Source organism: Trypanosoma brucei, chromosome 7, assembly GCF_000210295.1.
Source record: "Trypanosoma brucei gambiense DAL972 chromosome 7, complete sequence".
NCBI lineage: Eukaryota > Euglenozoa > Kinetoplastea > Trypanosomatida > Trypanosomatidae > Trypanosoma > Trypanosoma brucei.
Window position 1 is genome coordinate 186,745 of NC_026740.1, and position 18,611 is coordinate 205,355.

General features: G+C 49.2%; 1 protein-coding gene across 1 annotated transcript; it reads right to left on the reverse strand.

The window, feature by feature from the left end:
* Nucleotides 1-166: 166 nt before the first annotated feature.
* TbgDal_VII870 (dynein heavy chain, putative) lies at nt 167-12,505 on the reverse strand (the record flags this gene model as incomplete). Its single annotated transcript, XM_011776091.1, has 1 exon — nt 167-12,505. One exon carries the CDS (start codon nt 12,503-12,505, stop codon nt 167-169), a length of 12,339 nt encoding a protein of 4,112 aa, XP_011774393.1.
* Between the last annotated feature and the right edge of the window lie 6,106 nt (nt 12,506-18,611).

Consider the following 18,611-nt stretch of genomic DNA (forward strand, 5'->3'; position numbering starts at 1 on the left):
GTTTCCCCACCAAACCCATTATATGTACATGTATTTTTCTTTTACTGTCCTACCCCAAGTTTTGTTCATCAAAGTAAACATAAAGCGGCACAACCCATCCCCACCTCAATACCAACGGCATATATATATATATATATATGTATATAAAGGTAGACCGACTTCAACGTTAATCATCTAGCATGCAGAGTAGCGCGACGCCCCGTCGTATCCAATGTTCTGGTGGAGACGAACCCGGACTGAGGTCGAGGGAAATAACGTAGTTCGTAGACAAACCAGTCGTTGATAGGGCACCGGCACGGGCGGACGTCTTGTACACCGGACACTCATATACCGGCTTCGATTTGTCTTGATCCTTTAACCGTTGTGGTTCGAGGTTGATCAACGGCATGGATGTGTACAGCTCCCGAGGGTTGCTCTCGCAGAGCGACATCCCCTCAAAAGTGAAGCGGGCCCCTTCGAGAAAGAGGCCGTGGATAAGCACACCCGCCTTGGGTGTGTTGACAATGTCCTCCACTACTTCATAACGTGTCACATTTGTGCGGAAACGAATATCATCAATAGGTATCATGTTTTCACGACTGTGAGCCTGCAACACACCGGTAAGGAAACCCTGGGGGAAGAAGAAACCAGAAATCCAGAAACTCATAGGCATACCATTGTCGTTCCAGTCACGAAAGAACTCGACGCGCAGCAGTGTGTCCTGAAACCATGATGCCAATGGCTTTCGTGATAGATAGCTGTTCTCATGCCATATTTGAGGAACCTGACCAAGAAGGCATGCGTCGAACATGCTCTCAAGCCGCGCCGACATGACAACTTCCCCCTTAATACCTCGCTTAAGCTCCAAAAGGGTTGCTTCCAGCTTCCTGATAATCGAATTGAACACATCAATCTCCTGGCTTACCACGGTGCCGAGTGAAATCATAACACCGCCCTCTGTTAGTTGGTACGTGTCGGGGTGGGCTTTAGTCTTGTCGATCGCCTCCGGTAAGCGAGTCTGGAACTCACTAACCATCTCAAGTACTTTATCCTCTGGGCTTCGTCCCGCCGTCCCCTTCGTGCGTGGTTGGACGGAGAGCATAACTGCCAGTTGGTTTCTTGCCGTTGTACGGTTGCATGCTATGTCAGCATTAGAGTGCATTCCAAAGAGTTCTGGACTCTCGAAGGCAGGAAGATCAGCTAAATACTCCTTTACTGCGTCGAGAGACTCGACATCCTCCGGAATGCAGTAAACACCGTCAGAGGTGATGTTAAACTGCCCGGGTTGAAGCACGTTTTCGTTAAAAAACGCGTCGAGGATATTAACTAGTGCGCGGGAATCCAAGAAATCAGTTACGCGCCCACCGTAGTTTATGGTGCCAACCATATAACGAAGGGCGCTCCACGGCACACTCTCACTCACACCAGTTGGCACGTAAACCTGAAGTGTGTGCAAACTTGCCGAGAAATCCGATTGATTCCACTCATAAGGGATATTCCACCCTAGTGGCCCAAACTTACGCCTTTCCTGGATAACTGCGTGGAAATATGCAAGTGAACAAAGCAGACGACGCCACGTTGTTGGGTTTTCAGGTCGGCCGTCCCACAACGCAGGGGTCACTTCATTACAGAAGCTATCGCGTATATTCGCTTTGAGGCCCTTCGGTGGCTCCTTTACTACCTTTACACCAGACTGCAGCAGGAGCACCGGGAAGTTCCGTGTTGGCATTGTCGTGAGCCAAAGTCGGAAGTCACTGTGAAGTGTGGTTGAAATGTGCAGTTTTTCGACACAGCGCTCCAGTGTAGACATCCATGATTCATACACGTGACAGTTCTGCAGGTAAACCCACCAACCATCTTTGCTCCCTCTCCGAATCATCTCCTCGGCCTTTGGTCCTTGATCTTGACCCAACGACAGGACAAGTTTCTTTTCGGCGAAACCTTTGCGCTCCGCAAACTCTGTGAAAAGAACAGTAGGGTCAATACCTGCCGTAAGGACGAAAATTATAGGCGCCGTCGGCGAACTGTCGGCAAAACATGCCTCCAGGTCGAAAGCAGGGCTTTCGGTGAATACTTTCCCCAGATAATGAGAGCAGACAATCGACAGGCCGTGGCTTGTCAGGTCCTCGCGACATGCCTTCAGCACGAGAACCTTCTGGAACAGGGTGAGCCCTTGTGTGGTGGAAGGAAACCACTCGTAAGCTGTGTCACTTTCGAACCACGTGGACCAATCATCTTCATTATCGTATATAGTATCCTTAATATCACCAAATGTCTCTGGTAAGGCCATGGAAAGCGCCGTGAGCTCATTCCACGCCGCTTCAGTCATCCACACAGGCCAACTATCGTTATCTATATCAACAAGGGATCGACCCTCGCTACCTTTAAGCAAAAACTCCCACTCAGCATCACTAATAATCCCCTCCTGTCGATAGATCTCAGAGAATATTAACGCGACAAACAGGGGTTTGTCCCTCTCGAACAATCCACGGCACACAGTACGGTAGGAGTCAAGTGTCACCGCCGGAAGAAGAATGGCAACACGCTCGTCCACGTCGCTTACCTTTTCGGTACGATGCATCGACTTCACAAAAAGCTGCTTGAAGAAATCAAGGGAAATTTGGTACATATGGTCAACTCTCGCAAGATGTGAAAGAACCGTATATATGACGGCACCTCGCGTCGCCACTGGCCTATATCGGTTGCAAGCCACCTCAATGTCTTTTTGCGTCTGCTCTGCCAGATTGAGTGCCTCTGTGACCGCTTCACTCGTATCCTTTGCTTCGCTGAGGGTACGGACAAGTGGTTCGTTGTCAAGAATATTTCCAGTGGAAGACGTCAGGAGGTGGAGAATACGATCTTCAATCGCCTTCAGTTGAGTCTTGCCGTCGGAAATGTCCTTCTGAGTGTTGCTGGCTTTGGCTTCCAGTTCCGCACATTCGTACCTTACCACATCGGTTAGCAACTGGTTTTCAAGACCTCCTTGGGTCACAGTAAAGTTAATAACGGTCACTTTAATCTGCAATTCGGGTAAATAGTGTGGGTTGGGTAGTTTGCTTGTCATGTACATTCTAAAACCCGGATCATAATCAATCTCCACATCACCTAGCTTCAGCAACAACCTACCCTGAGAGCGGTACGTCTGTCTCAACAGAACAGGATCGAGTGCAGCGTCCACAGTTTCCTCCACATTTTCTATCAACACGGGCAGGCCGACTCGGATGGCATTTTCCAAGGTCCGCATATACGATGGGTCACTGAGCCTAATCGTACGAAGGTTGTTCTCCCGCTCCATGGCCCGTATCCAAGCACATGCCTGTCCCTGTGGGTCAATACAGAGGCACCATCGCTTAGACTTGGTAACGATGACGCCATTCTCAGTGCTGACTGGGTCTTGTGGAAGACCTGCGGAACTCCACGAACTCACCTTGGCAGGGCTTACTAAGGTGGTCAAATCGAACACGCTGTTACCGATGGGTACACCAAATTCCTTGCAGTTTTCCCACCACGCAGTGAGCATGCGCTTACGGTAGGGTCCTGTGAAAGGGCCAAGGTATGCGATACATCCTGCAGCCAATGCAACTTTTCCGGGTAACCCCAATTTCTCATCTTGCAAAAAGGTAATGGAGCTGTGCCACCGATCTTGCTCTCGCGAGAGGCCGCTCATCAACTGCTCTGATCGGTTGAGACGTGCTTTCGTCAGCGCAATGTCCGCCTCAAGCTTATTTTTCTTTTCAATATTCTCTTGCATGTCTCGCTTTAATCCGTTGATTTTGTCCTCGATACTTTTTAACCGATCCTGTGCTTCGCGAAGTGTTGCTGTAGCCACGCTTAATTTAGCCTCAGCCTCCGCTAAGCGTTCCCGCTTCGGCGCCACAACCTTCACGACTTCATAATAATTGTTGATCGCTAGCACCCACATAGAGAGTGACTTGCAGGCTTTCGAACTCTTCGCCACCTCTTGGGGCTGAAATTCAGGATTGTTTACGTACTTTTGGATAGATCGTATTGTGCGCTCAGTTAATTCATCTTTTTTGTAGTTCTGTAAATCCTTGATAAAGTCCATCCGACCCATAACGAGCTTGGCACGATCCCAACTGAGGTCACGCTCGCCTAAAAGTATCAACACAGCTTCGAGAACGAGAACAACACGCGCCGCAGGCTTTTGGAAACTCTTTACTTCACGAATGTCGTCAGGTCGAAGCTCCGCAAGCGCGTTCTCCGCAGCGCGCAGGATGGGTAGCGCCTTGTCAAGCTCAGCCTGACACTCAGCACGAATACCATCGGCTTCACGGCGAATCGCCATAGCTGCCTCCTCTTCTTTTGAGCACTCCGTTCGCACCACCTGCGCACTTTCTTGCTCTAATTTCACTTTTGTCATGATCTCTTCAGTGTCCTGTGCAGCTTGGAGTAACTTTGGCTGCATTTGTACGAGCTGCTCCTTCATCTCATCAACGGTACACTGGGTGCTTTGCAGTTTATCAAGACCGGCCTGGTAGCGCTTCATCTGCGCTATTGTCTGCTCCTCCTGCTCCGAGAGGAGTTGATGATAGCAATTCAGGAGCTCAAGATACGAACTGGGAGTGGTGTAGTTGCGACGGTGCAGCTCCTCAAAAAACTCCTCTGACCGGTTCTGCACGTCGATGTGAATGGACACGCAAAGTTTAATGAGACCGTTCTTCATTTCCTCATCCAGCGGCAGCTCACTAAAAATGTGCTGAGCTACAGAATGCAGAGCATCTGCGGGCCACTGGTCGAACCAGTCAATTGTGCAGCAGTTGACTAGTGACGGAAACATACGCAGACGGCGTCGGAAGGGCTCACCAACGGGGGAGAGCGCCAGCACAACATGTACATTATTACGGCAAAGTGTAACGAAGTGAGAAAATATAGCGTTGCGAGCCTCTTTCTTGCCAGCAGCGGATGCAAGGGGCCGCACAGCTTCGACTATTTGATCGATATCCTCGTTCTGCATAAGTCCCGGTACCTCGCCGGTATTGAGGAGGTTGTTGACATCTTCTAGCATTTCCTCCTGTACAATTTGGTTGTCAGTGAGGAAGAAGACTGAAGGATTATCCTTACAGCCGCTTTCCATGAGTATCCCTTTCAACCGTTCCCTAAACTCTGCCATGTTGAAACTCCTTGTAATAGTGACCTCGTGCACCGCCAGATTGCACATGAACGCCGCCAGCTTACAGAGAGACTGACGTCCCGTACCACCCATACCCACAAGAAGCGCGTGGCCACGGGGTTGGCGAAAAATACGGCAGATACGTGAGATATGGTGTATAGCGTCCTTGAAGAAGACTAGTTCGCACGTGCCGTTGGACTCAATATTATAGCCGTTTTGGTATTCGCGCAGTACTTCAATAAGGCCCTCTCCTGTTTGGATTTCGGCATACTGCGAACGGTCTCGTCGCATGTAGTCACCGAAAATGACATTCTCAAGTCGCGGGTCCCAGTTCATCTTTAGTACTCTCTGTGATACGCCGCTTAGAGTTTTCCACCACCAACGTCTGTCCCCATCGTCAATCATACGGTCATGAAAAACACGACTCACTTCGTGCACGAAAACATTAAGCAGTATCTCACGAGTTGGAGCACTTGTCGGCGACACCTGCATAATGCCCTGTACAACTTTGCTAAAATCACGTAAGTTAAACGTATAGTGGGACCGCTTCGGCGTGGGGAGCTTCTCCGTACTAATAAGGTAATAGCACTCTTTAATCGCCTCGACGAGAACGCTCGAAAGCGCGTTCACATCTGGTTGCTCCCAAGCCGAAAGGAAACCGTGCAGAATACACCCGAATATACGGCGGATGGAGTGGTCACTAAAGCTCGGTTGACAGAGAAGATGGAATCGTGATGTTAGCCTTTTTGTCATTTCATTCCTGCCGCCACCTGGTACACCACATGCAGTAAGAAAGACAACATCGTGTACCTCTTTGAACGTAGCAGGGGACTTCCGCTTGTCATAAAAACCCCCCTGTGTGATGAGTTGCCGCAAGAGCTCCAGTGGCGGTGATGCACCGTACCTCTCCAGTGCCGGCATATTCAAATCGTCCACGATGAAAACAGCGCGTTTCCCGGGTTTGGGACCAATTGCATTACTGCGTAGTTTATATAACTTGCCGTCCAACCTGTCTTCAATATCACGAGCTCTACTCTGTGCGCTGAGTACAGTGTCGAAATATTCCCACGGACCCTCTGGATCGTCTCCACGCAACGTACCGGTTACAAAGTCCATAACAGCCAGCGACTTTCCCGTTCCAGTCACACCGTTCAGTAAAACGTGCCGTGAGTTTGCAACAAGAACTCCAAAGAGAGTTATGACGCTGACTGTCTCCGCGGTGGGTACAATGAGATCGAAGTACGGCAACTCCGGGCTGAAACAGAAAGTGGGCACCAGATGACGCCACGTGACAAACCTCATCGATGCTTTGTGCACAACGTAGTCGTAAACGCTGTTACCATCATCAGCCGCGATCTTTCCTGGAAGCAACTCCTCAAAGTGCTTCTTGACAAAAGCACTGAAGCGTTCACGAGAGTCATCCCGAAGGTTACCCCCCACTGACCAAACAAACGACATTAAAAAGTACATGTCAAGCAAGGTTTCATCATCCGCAGATACTTGCTCATACGCGATCTCAGGGGCCTTAAATTCCTCTGGCTCACTCGGCACCAGCTTGACGCCCGAGTATGTCGTCTCAGGTAAGAGATACACGTCATCGTTTTGCGGTTTCGCTTCCTTCGTACGAAGCAGTGGTGGCAGTAGGTCCTCTTCATCAATAGTTTTCATGAACGCAGCAAGCAGTTCGATGCACGATACTGCTAACTGGGCATCAACAGACCCAATCCACTCCCGACACTCTTTACGAATGAAGTCAAGGGACATGGGGAGGAAGCGCTCCAGCAGCTCACTTACGCGGTCCGCTCGAAATCTAGGAAACATGGTAGCTTTTTTGGTCACAAGACTCTTTGCTAGGGGAATCCACCCACGTCCACCGTCCACATAAAACGGTTCCGTGAACACCATACCGCAGCGGGACACAGTTGCGGGTGACGCAACTGCCAGATCCTGAACTTCAAACATAAAAGTTGCCGTGCTTGGAAGTTTGATGCGCTCACCGTTGAAAAGACACAGCAACTTGTTGTCATCCAACACTGTGTTCATATTTTCAATCCAAATAGCATCGACAGGTCCGTCGAAAACAATCCACTGACGATCAGGAAGTTCCTGCGCAACTCTTGTAATGGTCCTTGCAATGTTACTAATAATACCGTCCGTCCATTCGCGTGTGATTTCATTCACCTGGCCGTAAAGCTCACCCATTGTAACAGACTTTGGATTTAAAAGGTGAATGTGAATGGTGTTAAAAAGCGGAATGTTGCCCTCTGGATCGTGCCCGTCTGCTTTAATTTGTGTCAGAGCCCCTTGAACAACGTGCATGATAGTCGACTTCCCGCTAAAAGTTTGACCAACAAGCATTACACCATGACGTACAACGAGTGTGTCGTAAAGTTGCAATGTTTTTGTTATCAACCCTTCGACCACCTGCAACCCTTTTTTCTCCATATCTTCCCGCACGTAGCGAACTAAGAGGTCACTCTGGGTCTCCTCGATCTTTACAGTGGGAAAGAGATCCTTAATAAGAGCCATGAAAAGTATGGTGTCGTCACGGAGAAACTTGGGAACATTGGCGTCCCGCATTGCTCTAATCAAAAGCATATCTTCATCATCGTTCGGATGTTGCCGCTTAAGACCTCCAGCAAGAACGAGAATAGACTTTACCGCACGCATACCAAAGTCGTAGTGATCCTGCTTTGACAACTGCTCGGAGCTTAACTTGTACAACTGCACCATCTTGCGCGCCAGTGTCCGCGCATCCTTAAATCCTTCAGAGTAAAACATGATTTCAGCAATAAGAGCGTAATCGGGGATCATCATGCAGATGGGACGAAACAGGGCTTTCAGGTTATCTGGAAGCTCGGTACGACCTGCATAACCAGGGTTCATGGTGATAAAAACACCGAAATTCCTGCTCAGTTTGATCATATGCCCGTCAAAGCTCATGCTTTCTAGGCGTTGTGCAAGAGCACTAGTAATATCTAACATCTGCTGCGCCACCACAGAGAGCACCTCTAGTTCAATACGGTTGAACTCGTCAAAGCACGCCCATGCACCCGCCTGCGCTAACCCAGCAAACATACGAGACATAGTCTTGTAGTTGATACCATCAGAACAGTTAAAAACAACAACTTGTCGGGCCAACGCTTTCCCCAAGTCCTTCACCGACTCAGTTTTACCTGTACCCGCAGGTCCCTGGGGAGCGGCTCCAAGATTCATTGCCAGAGCGCTGGTACATGTCAAAAATGCACGATCGGTCAGCGGGGTAATTACAAGACGCGGTTGATTCCCAAGATACTCATAACCATACCACAGATGAGCATCGCAGTGGTGGATTCCAACGCTCATGCCAGATTTCACAGAGTCAGTAGCCTCCCAATAATAACGCAGTTGCTGAGCCCAGGCAAAATCACTGAGAGAAGTCACACTGCTCTCATGAAGAGTATACACGATGTCACGATTGTGCACGTTAAGCACAATTAGTGTACAAACAAGCGTCCGTTGCAACTTAGTTAGGGACCCCTTCACCAAATTGACTGTCTGAAAAATTTGTTGCTGGTAATGTTCGTGATACTCCAGTAATGAGCCTGCCCTTATAGCCTCTTCGACTTCTTGGGTCCACACAACCATATCAACCGCCTGAATACACTGCGCAGGGTGGTTAAAAAACCAGGTTTCACGTGCCTCTGGGGTATACGCCTCAACCGTCTTACGCATATGCATAAGCAACGAGGCTCTCATCATACTCTCGATCTGGCACAACCACTTCTCTACATTGCCAATAGGATACACAACTTTCTCAAATTCAACTTCTTCTCCATCTCCAGACATCATCCCCGAAATTTCGCTGTATGTATCCCCCGAAAAAATAAGGGATGCTATCGAATCAAAGCATTTGGTGAGATGCGGTTGCACTGCCTTGGGATTACGCACGTCGGAAAGAATTGACAACAGTTCGTCGTTTGAGAGGAAGTAGAACCGAGGAAACGCAGCACGCTTCGTCTCGAGACACTCTTCCAGTTTCTTCTGAATGTAATCAATATTCAAATTAGCTTGCTGCAGTTGCTCCAGCACACCGTTCTCGGTGCATATCTGGTAAACGTTCTTGTCGTTATGTGCCTTCATTGTCAGCAGACACAACAAGGTATCCACCGAGCTGAACTGCATACTTTCTTCAGGAAGCTGGGCTTTGATATCGTCTGAAGAAAAAATAAATTCAAGATACATCCAGTTCTTTTGAAGGTTAGTCCACTCTTCCATAACATTACCTACGTGTCGAAGGTTGCGAATCCATTCCTCCACACGGTCGCGAACCGGTGCAGCAAATCGTGAAGCCATTATCGTCTGAAGTTCAACTTGATTATCATCCAGTTGCTGGATTACATCTTCTAGAGCATCCAATATGAAAACACCGTCACGGTTTCTGTAAGGTTTGGTGGTGAACGAAATCCCGTTCCATGTCTGTTTAATTTTGTCCAGGTCATTGGATATCTTCCACTCACCGGTTGCTAGCCCGACTTGCTCAGATAGTACCTCCTTGTATTCAAGAATATTTAGGTCTTGCAAGTTCCGCAAACTCAAACCTTCGTGATAGCGATTATCCGAACCAGTGGCCTCCCTCAAAACAATATTCCAGTGGCTATCAGTCATGTGTTTGTTACCACAATCGTGAATAACGGGCATAATCGCTCTGAGTTCTTGAAGTTCAGTTAAAAGATGTTGCCCCACTTCATCTTCATATTCCTTTTCCTGGACCTGTCTGTTCAGAGCACCGGTGCGCCTTATGAGTTGGTTGACTTCATCCTCCATGGCAGCTGTGTCCAGTTCTCTAACAGGACTATTAAACCACATTTCTCTTTGTTTCATAAACGTGTCTAAGAGTGTCCAAGCTTCACGGCGGACAAAAACCAAGCTCCTCATTTCTTTGAGAGTAGACCAGTCGATTGGAGGCCGATCAAACAGTTTCGCATATTTGGTCAGTTGCGTTTCACTTGCCTGAATCTCGCTGAGCTTCGTATTAAGTTCCGCTAAGTACTGAATTATCGGTTCTACGTTCTCCGTTAAAACAACAAACTCGCTGTTGGTAAGAATTTGCTTGATCGTAACGCACTCGTCTTCGACGTTGCACACGCTGTCTTCCAGCGTTTGAGTATGAAACGGCAAATTTTCTTCGATAAAGGCTTCGGCATGGAGTCGCGCTTCATCGAAGAGAATCTGAAGGGACATTGCCGTACTGACACTACCTAGAGTTCTCTCTCTAAGTTGCTTGTCTTCGTCATCCAAAAACTCCACTTGTTGTCGGTCCATCAAATCGCACAAAGCGTCCGCCTGAGCAACAGCAGCTTCGGTTTCAGTAGTCTCGCTCACGACCTCCTTGTAATGCGCCACATACTCTGCAAACTGGCTCAGTTGACCCGGGCGTTCATTTAGCACCTGGATCTTCTGCTTGAAATACGAGTGCAGTGAAGAAATGGCCGTCCTCGTAATTTCCCGAAGCGTTGAATCAATTCCATCACGGACAATCCGCATACGAGGCTCAATTTCTGTCTTGAGCTTTGCCGCGTTAATCCATAACATATTCCCTACAAATGACGCCATCAGAACGCGTAACGTATCTTGTGCATCCTGGATTTTGTCGTACAACTTGAACAGGGTAGAGCACGTTAACGGTCTTTCGCCCGTCTCCTCTTCCCATTGCGCCAATATATCGCTCCATTCCCTCTCCAAGAAATGAATGTGAGGGAGTGTAACGGCATACGCCTGCATCTTGGTGTTAGCCTGGGCGTAATCGTCGCCAACCAACTGAAGAATACTAGACTGAAGATAGAGCGTGCGTGCGTCAGACTCGAGTTCACCTCCTAGCACCCAAAGAGCAGGTGCCTTGGTGAAGTGACCCTTCAGCCGTTTCTGGGAACACAACCGTGTAACCGAACCAGTAACCTCGATGCATTCGGTGATAAGCTCCGTGCAAAGAGTACGTATAGCCCTCTCAGGTGGATTAAATAACATCTGATCCTCCGTTGGCTGTAACAAAACCTGAAAACCAACTGAACGCAGTTCTTGACTGCTCTGGATATGCAATGTGTTATACAGTGTTTTGATCGCCGAAAGGATTACACGAAACACAGTTTCCGATGTAACACAGTCCACCATACGAATTAATTGGTCAATTTGTGAGTACTCTACTATACTGCGTTTCAGCTCACGCATTCTTTGTAACTGTTCTCCCCTGGCATCGTGCATCGACTTCATCTTACGTTGTGAGCGAAAACTCCCCGACCCTGTAACAATGGCGTTAGCGAGTAGGTACTGCTCTAACGCCTCTTTTGTGTTTATGTCGGGAACGTCTGCCTTGCTCTTCATAACTTCAATCAGTTTCATGACACCAGTCTCAATCTTCTCCATACACGCAACGAATGCAGCCGAAGTTTTTTGGCGCTGCTTCGCTTGCTGCGTCCGAAAGTCCTCGATAGTATAATCGTGCTTTCCCTGCGCCTCGTACAGCACCAATGGATGTGTTGTAAGGTCGTAGGAAGCGTTAAGAACTTCCAGAATAGGGGTACTGAAAGTGGATTTAGATATGAGTAAGTTCCTTGAAAGCAGCCGCCTCTTGTTGAGAAAGTCCTTAGCACGTACATTTTTGTACCACCGGAAAAAGGCTTTGTAGACGAGGTATGTCTTGAAGAAGTGTACTTTTCGAAGGACATCAAAAAGCGATGACTCCCGCATCCACTCAGCTAAACTAACAACCTCCGAAGGGTGTCCTGGTCGGACATGGACAACCCCTGTTGCACTCATTATGTAGTGCTCCTTCTGCTCCAATCCACGCTTCATAGGGCTAACACATAAATCATAAGGTCTGAATTCGAGTACATGAGGAGCGCGACATAAGTATACATATTTCAAATGGCTGCTCGATCCATTGGCTGCAAAAAAAGTTATACAATCTTCAGCTGTTTTAAGTTTGCGGATGACGGCTGCATCGTCCGGAGCTACCGGGGGGACTGAGCTCTTGTTAGGTGGCCGCATTGCCCTTTGTATCATACGAAGAATCTCACTGTCCTGCTCGTCTAGATGGGTACGCCAAAAGGGCCGGACCCCCGACACAGATTCAGGTTCCATGTGGTCACCATTTGCACCAGGACCATTCAACTCTCTCTCACGGCTAAGGCTACTAGCATCACAAACTTTGTTAGCAACAGGAACACCTCCGTGACGCAAGTTATAACGGAAGTTTTCCGGCTTTTGAAACTCGTATAGCTGCACAGGATCCAACGTTCGATTAATTTCCTTCTCCACTTGTGCAGCAAGATAGGTTTGTGAGACAGTTTTCCCTCTCTCAGTCGACTGGTATAAGGTCTCAAGAAATTCAGAACTGCTATCCCTCTTCGACTGCATTGTTTTTTTTGTGCTTCTTCCCTTGACTAGGAGTTTTCAGTTTTGTAAAATTTATATCCGATCAAAATGGTGGAGAAAGTTATACACAAATACGCACATACGACGCAAATAATGCAAAAGATACGATGAATGCGCTAACCGCGGAAGCAAGATCGGTTCCTCGATCCCATTCGGTGGCACAGAGTCACAGACAACTTTCGCATGCCTCACGTCTGCGCGCAAATGCATGGGGACGGAGACAGCGTGTAGTAGAGGCAAATGTGGCAAGATACCCAGATGAGTAGATAACCACAATGACTCACAGCAAAATAATAATAACAAAAGTGTCCCGATGGCAAAAACTATACAAACACAGTTGCAATGACGGCAGAATCACCAAAAGAGAAAAATCACTGCAAATAGATTGATGTGATCCTATAAATCAAATATCCCCTTTGACAAAGCGATCCAGAGACCGCGCAGTCCGTACACAACCAGCCGTTTTCCCAACATATTCGTCTAAAAATAGGCAAGTGTGCCCAATGCATCAACACGGTAATACTGTACCAAAGGTTTGCCGTGCTGACTCCATCCTAGTATCACAAACAGTCCAGAAATGCAGTCCTACGATACTTAAATCCTGGCCTACATTGAAGAAACCTATAAGTTCATGGCATCGATGCCAACCTTCAAGTATGTCACGTCAACGTAAAATGTGAGCCCAACCAGAGCTGGAGAGTCGGCTTCATCCACTCAAACCCACCAAACTTCCCAGAAAGGGTCAAAAATATATACACTAAATAAGCGAGTAACGAACACAATAGACCGCATGGGACACGCAGAGCTAAAGCAACGGCCCCCAACAAAAAAGAAAAAGACAAACACCCCAAGCACGGTGCACGGACCAACACCAAACCACTTTCGCTCATTGAAAACTGGGGGAAGCCTGCGGTAACTTAGTTTCCAGCGCAACTGGGAGAAGTAGAACAATGACACTTACGAAAAGCACGTTCTGGTAGGCTCCACCTAGACCAAAAGGGATGCCGATACGTCATTGCTCTGGTCGGGTGGAGCAATCCATCGACAATGTGAGGGAGGGGGAGAGGAAATAGGCAACCGTACTTCTCTCGATCCCCTATTCGACAAACTCGGCACTTTAAATCTCAACGACTGCCTCAGGTGCAATTATCCATTTACAAATGGCATTCGACCCACCTGCCATCATCCAGTAGTACCTCAGTTGAAGCAAAAAGAACACAACAAGCAGGTGATCAAGGCACCCAGGAGACACAGTAGACATGCGGAACCCGCAGCACAACGAGAAAACCACAGCGACAATCCCAGGGACCACAACAACTGGAATCAAGGACCCTCCACCAACCAGCGGAACATCAGCAAGGGACACTACACACTACTAACCTCCGCAAACCACACTCCTCTCACGCATACACATAGCACAGCGGCATCGCCTGACCACGCCAGGCGCCTTCCCATGGTGTTGCAACGCAGCGTCATCTTCCACAGTGAAAAATGTCGCAGCAGGACCCTCCAGGAAAGCCGGAGTGACGTGGTCGAGGCGGTCACACCTAAAGCGGAGCGGACCGTCATACTCGAAATGTGAAACAGTATCACCGACACCGAGGCCCCCAGCCTGGCACTCAGTAGAGAAAGTGCCCATGACCCCCACCCCTCTTTTTCAGCGCAGAAGCCAAGAACAGCTGACGTCCCAGCGTCAGAAGAATAAGACGGAGGAATATGCCGCCGGTAAAGGAGGCAGCTCCTCTTGGAGAACTAGCTATTGAATAGAACGGCACGACCGGGTTTTTTGAGGAAGCGAAAACCGTGGAGTGGAACGGGTCCGTCCGTTCCAGAATGCCACACCCGTAGCAAGAAACGGGACCCTTGCCTCCCGTTGCTGAAAGGACTGATTTGGCTGAGCGAGGAGGCCCGAACAATTGGTAGTCGCGAGAAGGGGTACGTTGTGAAAGGAACCATTCGGATTCAAGGAACTACTAACAAACTACAACGCAAGGTCCTCCCTAGATTAGTGCGTGTTAGTGGATATGGGGTTGCAACCCCGACAAAAATGGGGGCGTCAAAGCGGTGGTACCTAGTGAATTGATTCGGTACTTTTTTTTCTTTTTTGAATTTTCTTCGTGGCCCTGTGTGAGCCCGCTCGTTTCGCTGAAGCTCTCGACTCCAACCGCAAAGCGTGTTCCACGTTGCTGTTAGGGGGGTTCGTGGTCGATAACCCCTTTGTTGTTAGTATCGCGTGCCTCCATTCACCTTTTGCTTTCTGTGTTAGAGCCCTCACAGTCGGTAGATGGAGCAGAGAGCTCCCTGCAACAGGCTCATTCCAAGAACGTCTGCCAGCCATTTCAGCAGCCGTTGCAGTCCTATCTCTAATGCTACGCATTCCGCTCTGTAACTGCATGAGAGTTCCCCTGCTCCGGTTTTGGGTGCGCAAATCAGCGTGTTGTTTCTATAGAGCAGGGCAGATGCTCCGGACTTCTCACCGAGGGACACGGATCCATCAGTCCACAATTCGTAGTGCTCTCGCCGCGGTGGCTCCTTCCCCCTCCGTGCAAAATGCCGTTCAATCCACTTTTCGGAAGCCTCCCTTTTGACATCGTCAGGGTCATCAGCGCACACAGGCTTTATCTGCGTGTGAAATATCGGTCGGCAGCTGTGGCGGAGCGTCGATGTCTCTAGTGGGTGCTCGCGTGGCTCAATGTGGAGGTGGGGGTAGGACCGCATGATGCGGGAATGTAAGACTCTGACTGGGTGTTTGCTGTGGTATACTTCCTCAGCACTGCGGCGCAAGCATCCGCCTCGTGACTCACACATCGGCATGAATTTCATGCTGCGCACAAGAGTGGCCGTCTTCAGTGACAGGAGGTTTGCTTCCAGCAGAGAGTCCTCTTTGTGTGTCCCATGCGGTATACCAGCTATGATTCGACTGGCTTTGTGTTGTGCTGATGCAAGGAGGTCGCGACTTCGTTCCGAAGCGTCCCAGTACCATACCTCAATACCATACATGGTGTGTGCCTGTAAGAGGTAAAAGGGCTGCAGAAACTCGTGTGCTGAGCCCTGCGTGAAAGTAGATATTGCTCCTATTTGAAGTGACCTCAGGCCAATTTTTTTCGTATTGTCTGCATAGCGCGCCTTGCCATTTCAATTATGCAATGGAGTATCATAAAGAGAAACTTTTCAAGTTCTTTCAAGTCCCGCCCACACTCCATCGGCGTTTGGCGTGAGCTGTATTCATTTCACAGAATCAAAGGATGTGCTTTTCATCTGCGTTAGGTAAACTTCCATTAGGCACTCTCAAGACAATGGTGCCACCATGTCCACTTACCTCCGCAGTGTGTGTTTGATTGTTTCCTTCTTCGTTTGAGGAAGCAGCAGCGTTAGGTTATGTGCCACTGCCCGACGCTCAACTGCTTCGTTTCCTGTACTGAGCTCAGCATGCCCCATGGCGCCGAAGGCTTTTCACCACTGACAAATACCACAACCATACACGATGTTGGTAAGGCGCGGCTAAGGAATCCTGTTTAGTTTGGAAACCATTTTGCTGTGCATAAACTTTGTCCAGTCCCTAACTGTTGTGGTGCGAGCTGGGCTTCAGTTATTCTTTCCCTCAATCTTCATGGAGAGCTCGTGAATGCCACTAGTTCATTTGTATTTTAATATTTCTTCTTCTTACCATCTTTCTGGATATGTAGAGGAACTCCACACTTCCATGCTGTTGGTGCAATTCCTTTCTGTGCATTCATATCGAACTGTTTAAGCACCAGTATTGGCATTGTGTGATCGAAGTAACGCAGTCACTCTCCGTGCAAGCGATTGTGGGCCGTCACTGAGGTATGAAGTGTTTATTTTAGCGATTTTTCGGGTCCATCACTCATTGTTGGTTGGAATTCGGCGGCCTCCGTTTGTCTCAGCGACTTTGTGTCTGAGCTGCCATATATATCTTCTTATGTGATGCATGTGCTGCAACAAAATGTCGGGCCTTCCGAAAATCTCTGATAGCAGCGTCACCTACTGTGAGTGCCGTAATCATTGGGTGCTTGGCGATCGCAGCGAATAAGCATTCCTGATGCGCCAGTTGCAGCGGTTCTGTACTTCGTCTTGTGCGGGCGGCACGAAACACTTACGGGTCGCGTACGGTCCAGCTACTCTCACACAATGATGTCCAGTTTCTTCCTATTCGACCAGTGGCGACACCCCACGATCTTCCTATGAAGGCCAGTAAGCTAAGGCGTCAAGTGCTGTGGTGTGACTCTGCTCCCTTAGGGAACACCTTCGTCGGTTCCAAAACTTGCGGCGCAGATCAGGTGTTTTTCAAATTCGTCTCTTCATCATATTCTGACCACCCCACAGAGTCACCAGGCAGGACTGTGAAGTGTTCTCCATTTGGCTTTGATCCATGAGCCTGTGATAGTGCTTTGACGCTGAAGGTTCAGGATGTCCGTTTTGTTTCGGCAACCATGTTGAAGAACATATGGTGGTGGCGACCACCTGCCTACTACGATGATTTCGCATGTAACGGTCAATTCCTTGACAGTGGCATATAAGTGTTGCCCTTCCGTGCTGTCGCGTGTGCACGGTAAATTCGGTAGTGTTACAGAACGGAAAATTGTTATTTATGCACCACTTTATAAGGGACCAATGCCTGGTGTTCGGTGGGGGTTGCGTGATCTCACGCCAAGGCGCATGCATTAGAATTCGTGTCGACATGTTGCGGGCGCCGACCTGCTTTTTGCTCAAAGGTTGGATATGGTGAGCATACGACGTCGTGGCAGCGGCAATTGGCATCTTTCTAGTTGGTTGCATTCCGGAGTGCACATGCCCGGTGCATTCAATGATGGTACCGGCCGCCTCTGTCATCAGATCTTCCCCAGCGAGTGTGTGTAAGTCGCCGCCGTCACGGTTGTAGGCTATGCTATGACGTTGGCGACCGGAAATGCTAAAGTGCCCCGGGTTTCTTTTGTCGTCTTTGCTGTACTCGGCTGACAGAAGACCATCTTTTCGTAATTGAGGTTTTTGCGGAGTATTGATTTCTTTCCTTTTGGAACTCTGCGCAGTTCCTCCGCTTTTCGCGTGAGGGTAGGCCTGAGTCGTCCTTCGAATCACAGGACGGCGGCACCTCACTCCGGAAAATATTCGTGGCGGCGCGGTACCGCGTTCGCAGTGACTGGGAAGGAAGAAAAGCGGTGCTCTGGCGCGGCACGGCTGGTCCCTCTGCGTTGCCCTGGCATCTGTGGACATTTGAAGACGGTGTTCTGTGGGTCCAGAGCCCTATCGGCTGGCGTCTGCCCCTGAAAATGCGAGGTAAGAGAGTGAGCGGCGCCGCGTTGGATGGGTAGGAGGGTCGCACCATGGAATTGATGTGTGTGATGGCCTTCCTGCCTTAGCCGATTCCAGTGGAGGTTCTCGGAGGTGATGAGTTTTTACTTTCGAACTGACTACATGCCGCAGCATGGGCGTTCATCGACCGCTGGACTCTAGCAGCCGTGGGGCGTGCTGATTTCGGGAGGAGCAACGAGTGCCGAAGCCTCCCCGAAACATCCTCAGTTCGGGTCGGACACGGCAGCTGCTCCCCGCTCCGGTTGAGGCGTTGCTGCGCTTTCGAATCGTCGGCGGTTAAGGGGTTCTAGCCCCACGTGAAAGAGACCACTTGTCAATACGATCGCCGCCGGTTTCGGCTAACCATTCTGATTGTGCTTTGCAGTGCGTCACTTGCCACGCTACTGCTTCAGAGCGTGGCTGCTCCGGAAGGGTTTTTGGCGAGCCCCCTGGCGGTTGTTTTCACGCTGGCGTTAATCGGACATGATCCCCCGTTTGTTGTCTGATAACGGAGGTAGCGAAAGAGCATGTGGTGTCGTCACATGGGAATAAGGGGAGCGGCGCCAGGCATTTTGCTGTGCAAACCCCTCTTTGTTATACAGTTTGCTGTCTCCTTTCCCATTGGGGTGCTGATGAAGTGCCGAAGAATGATCTTGTGAGGTAGGGGCGACTTTACTAGTCGGGGGAGGTGTCTGCTCTATTACTCTGGAGGTGTAACGCGTAAGTTAGGTGGATGTTGGCGCGTATGCTGGTAGTATTTCAATGTGGTGCAAAATTT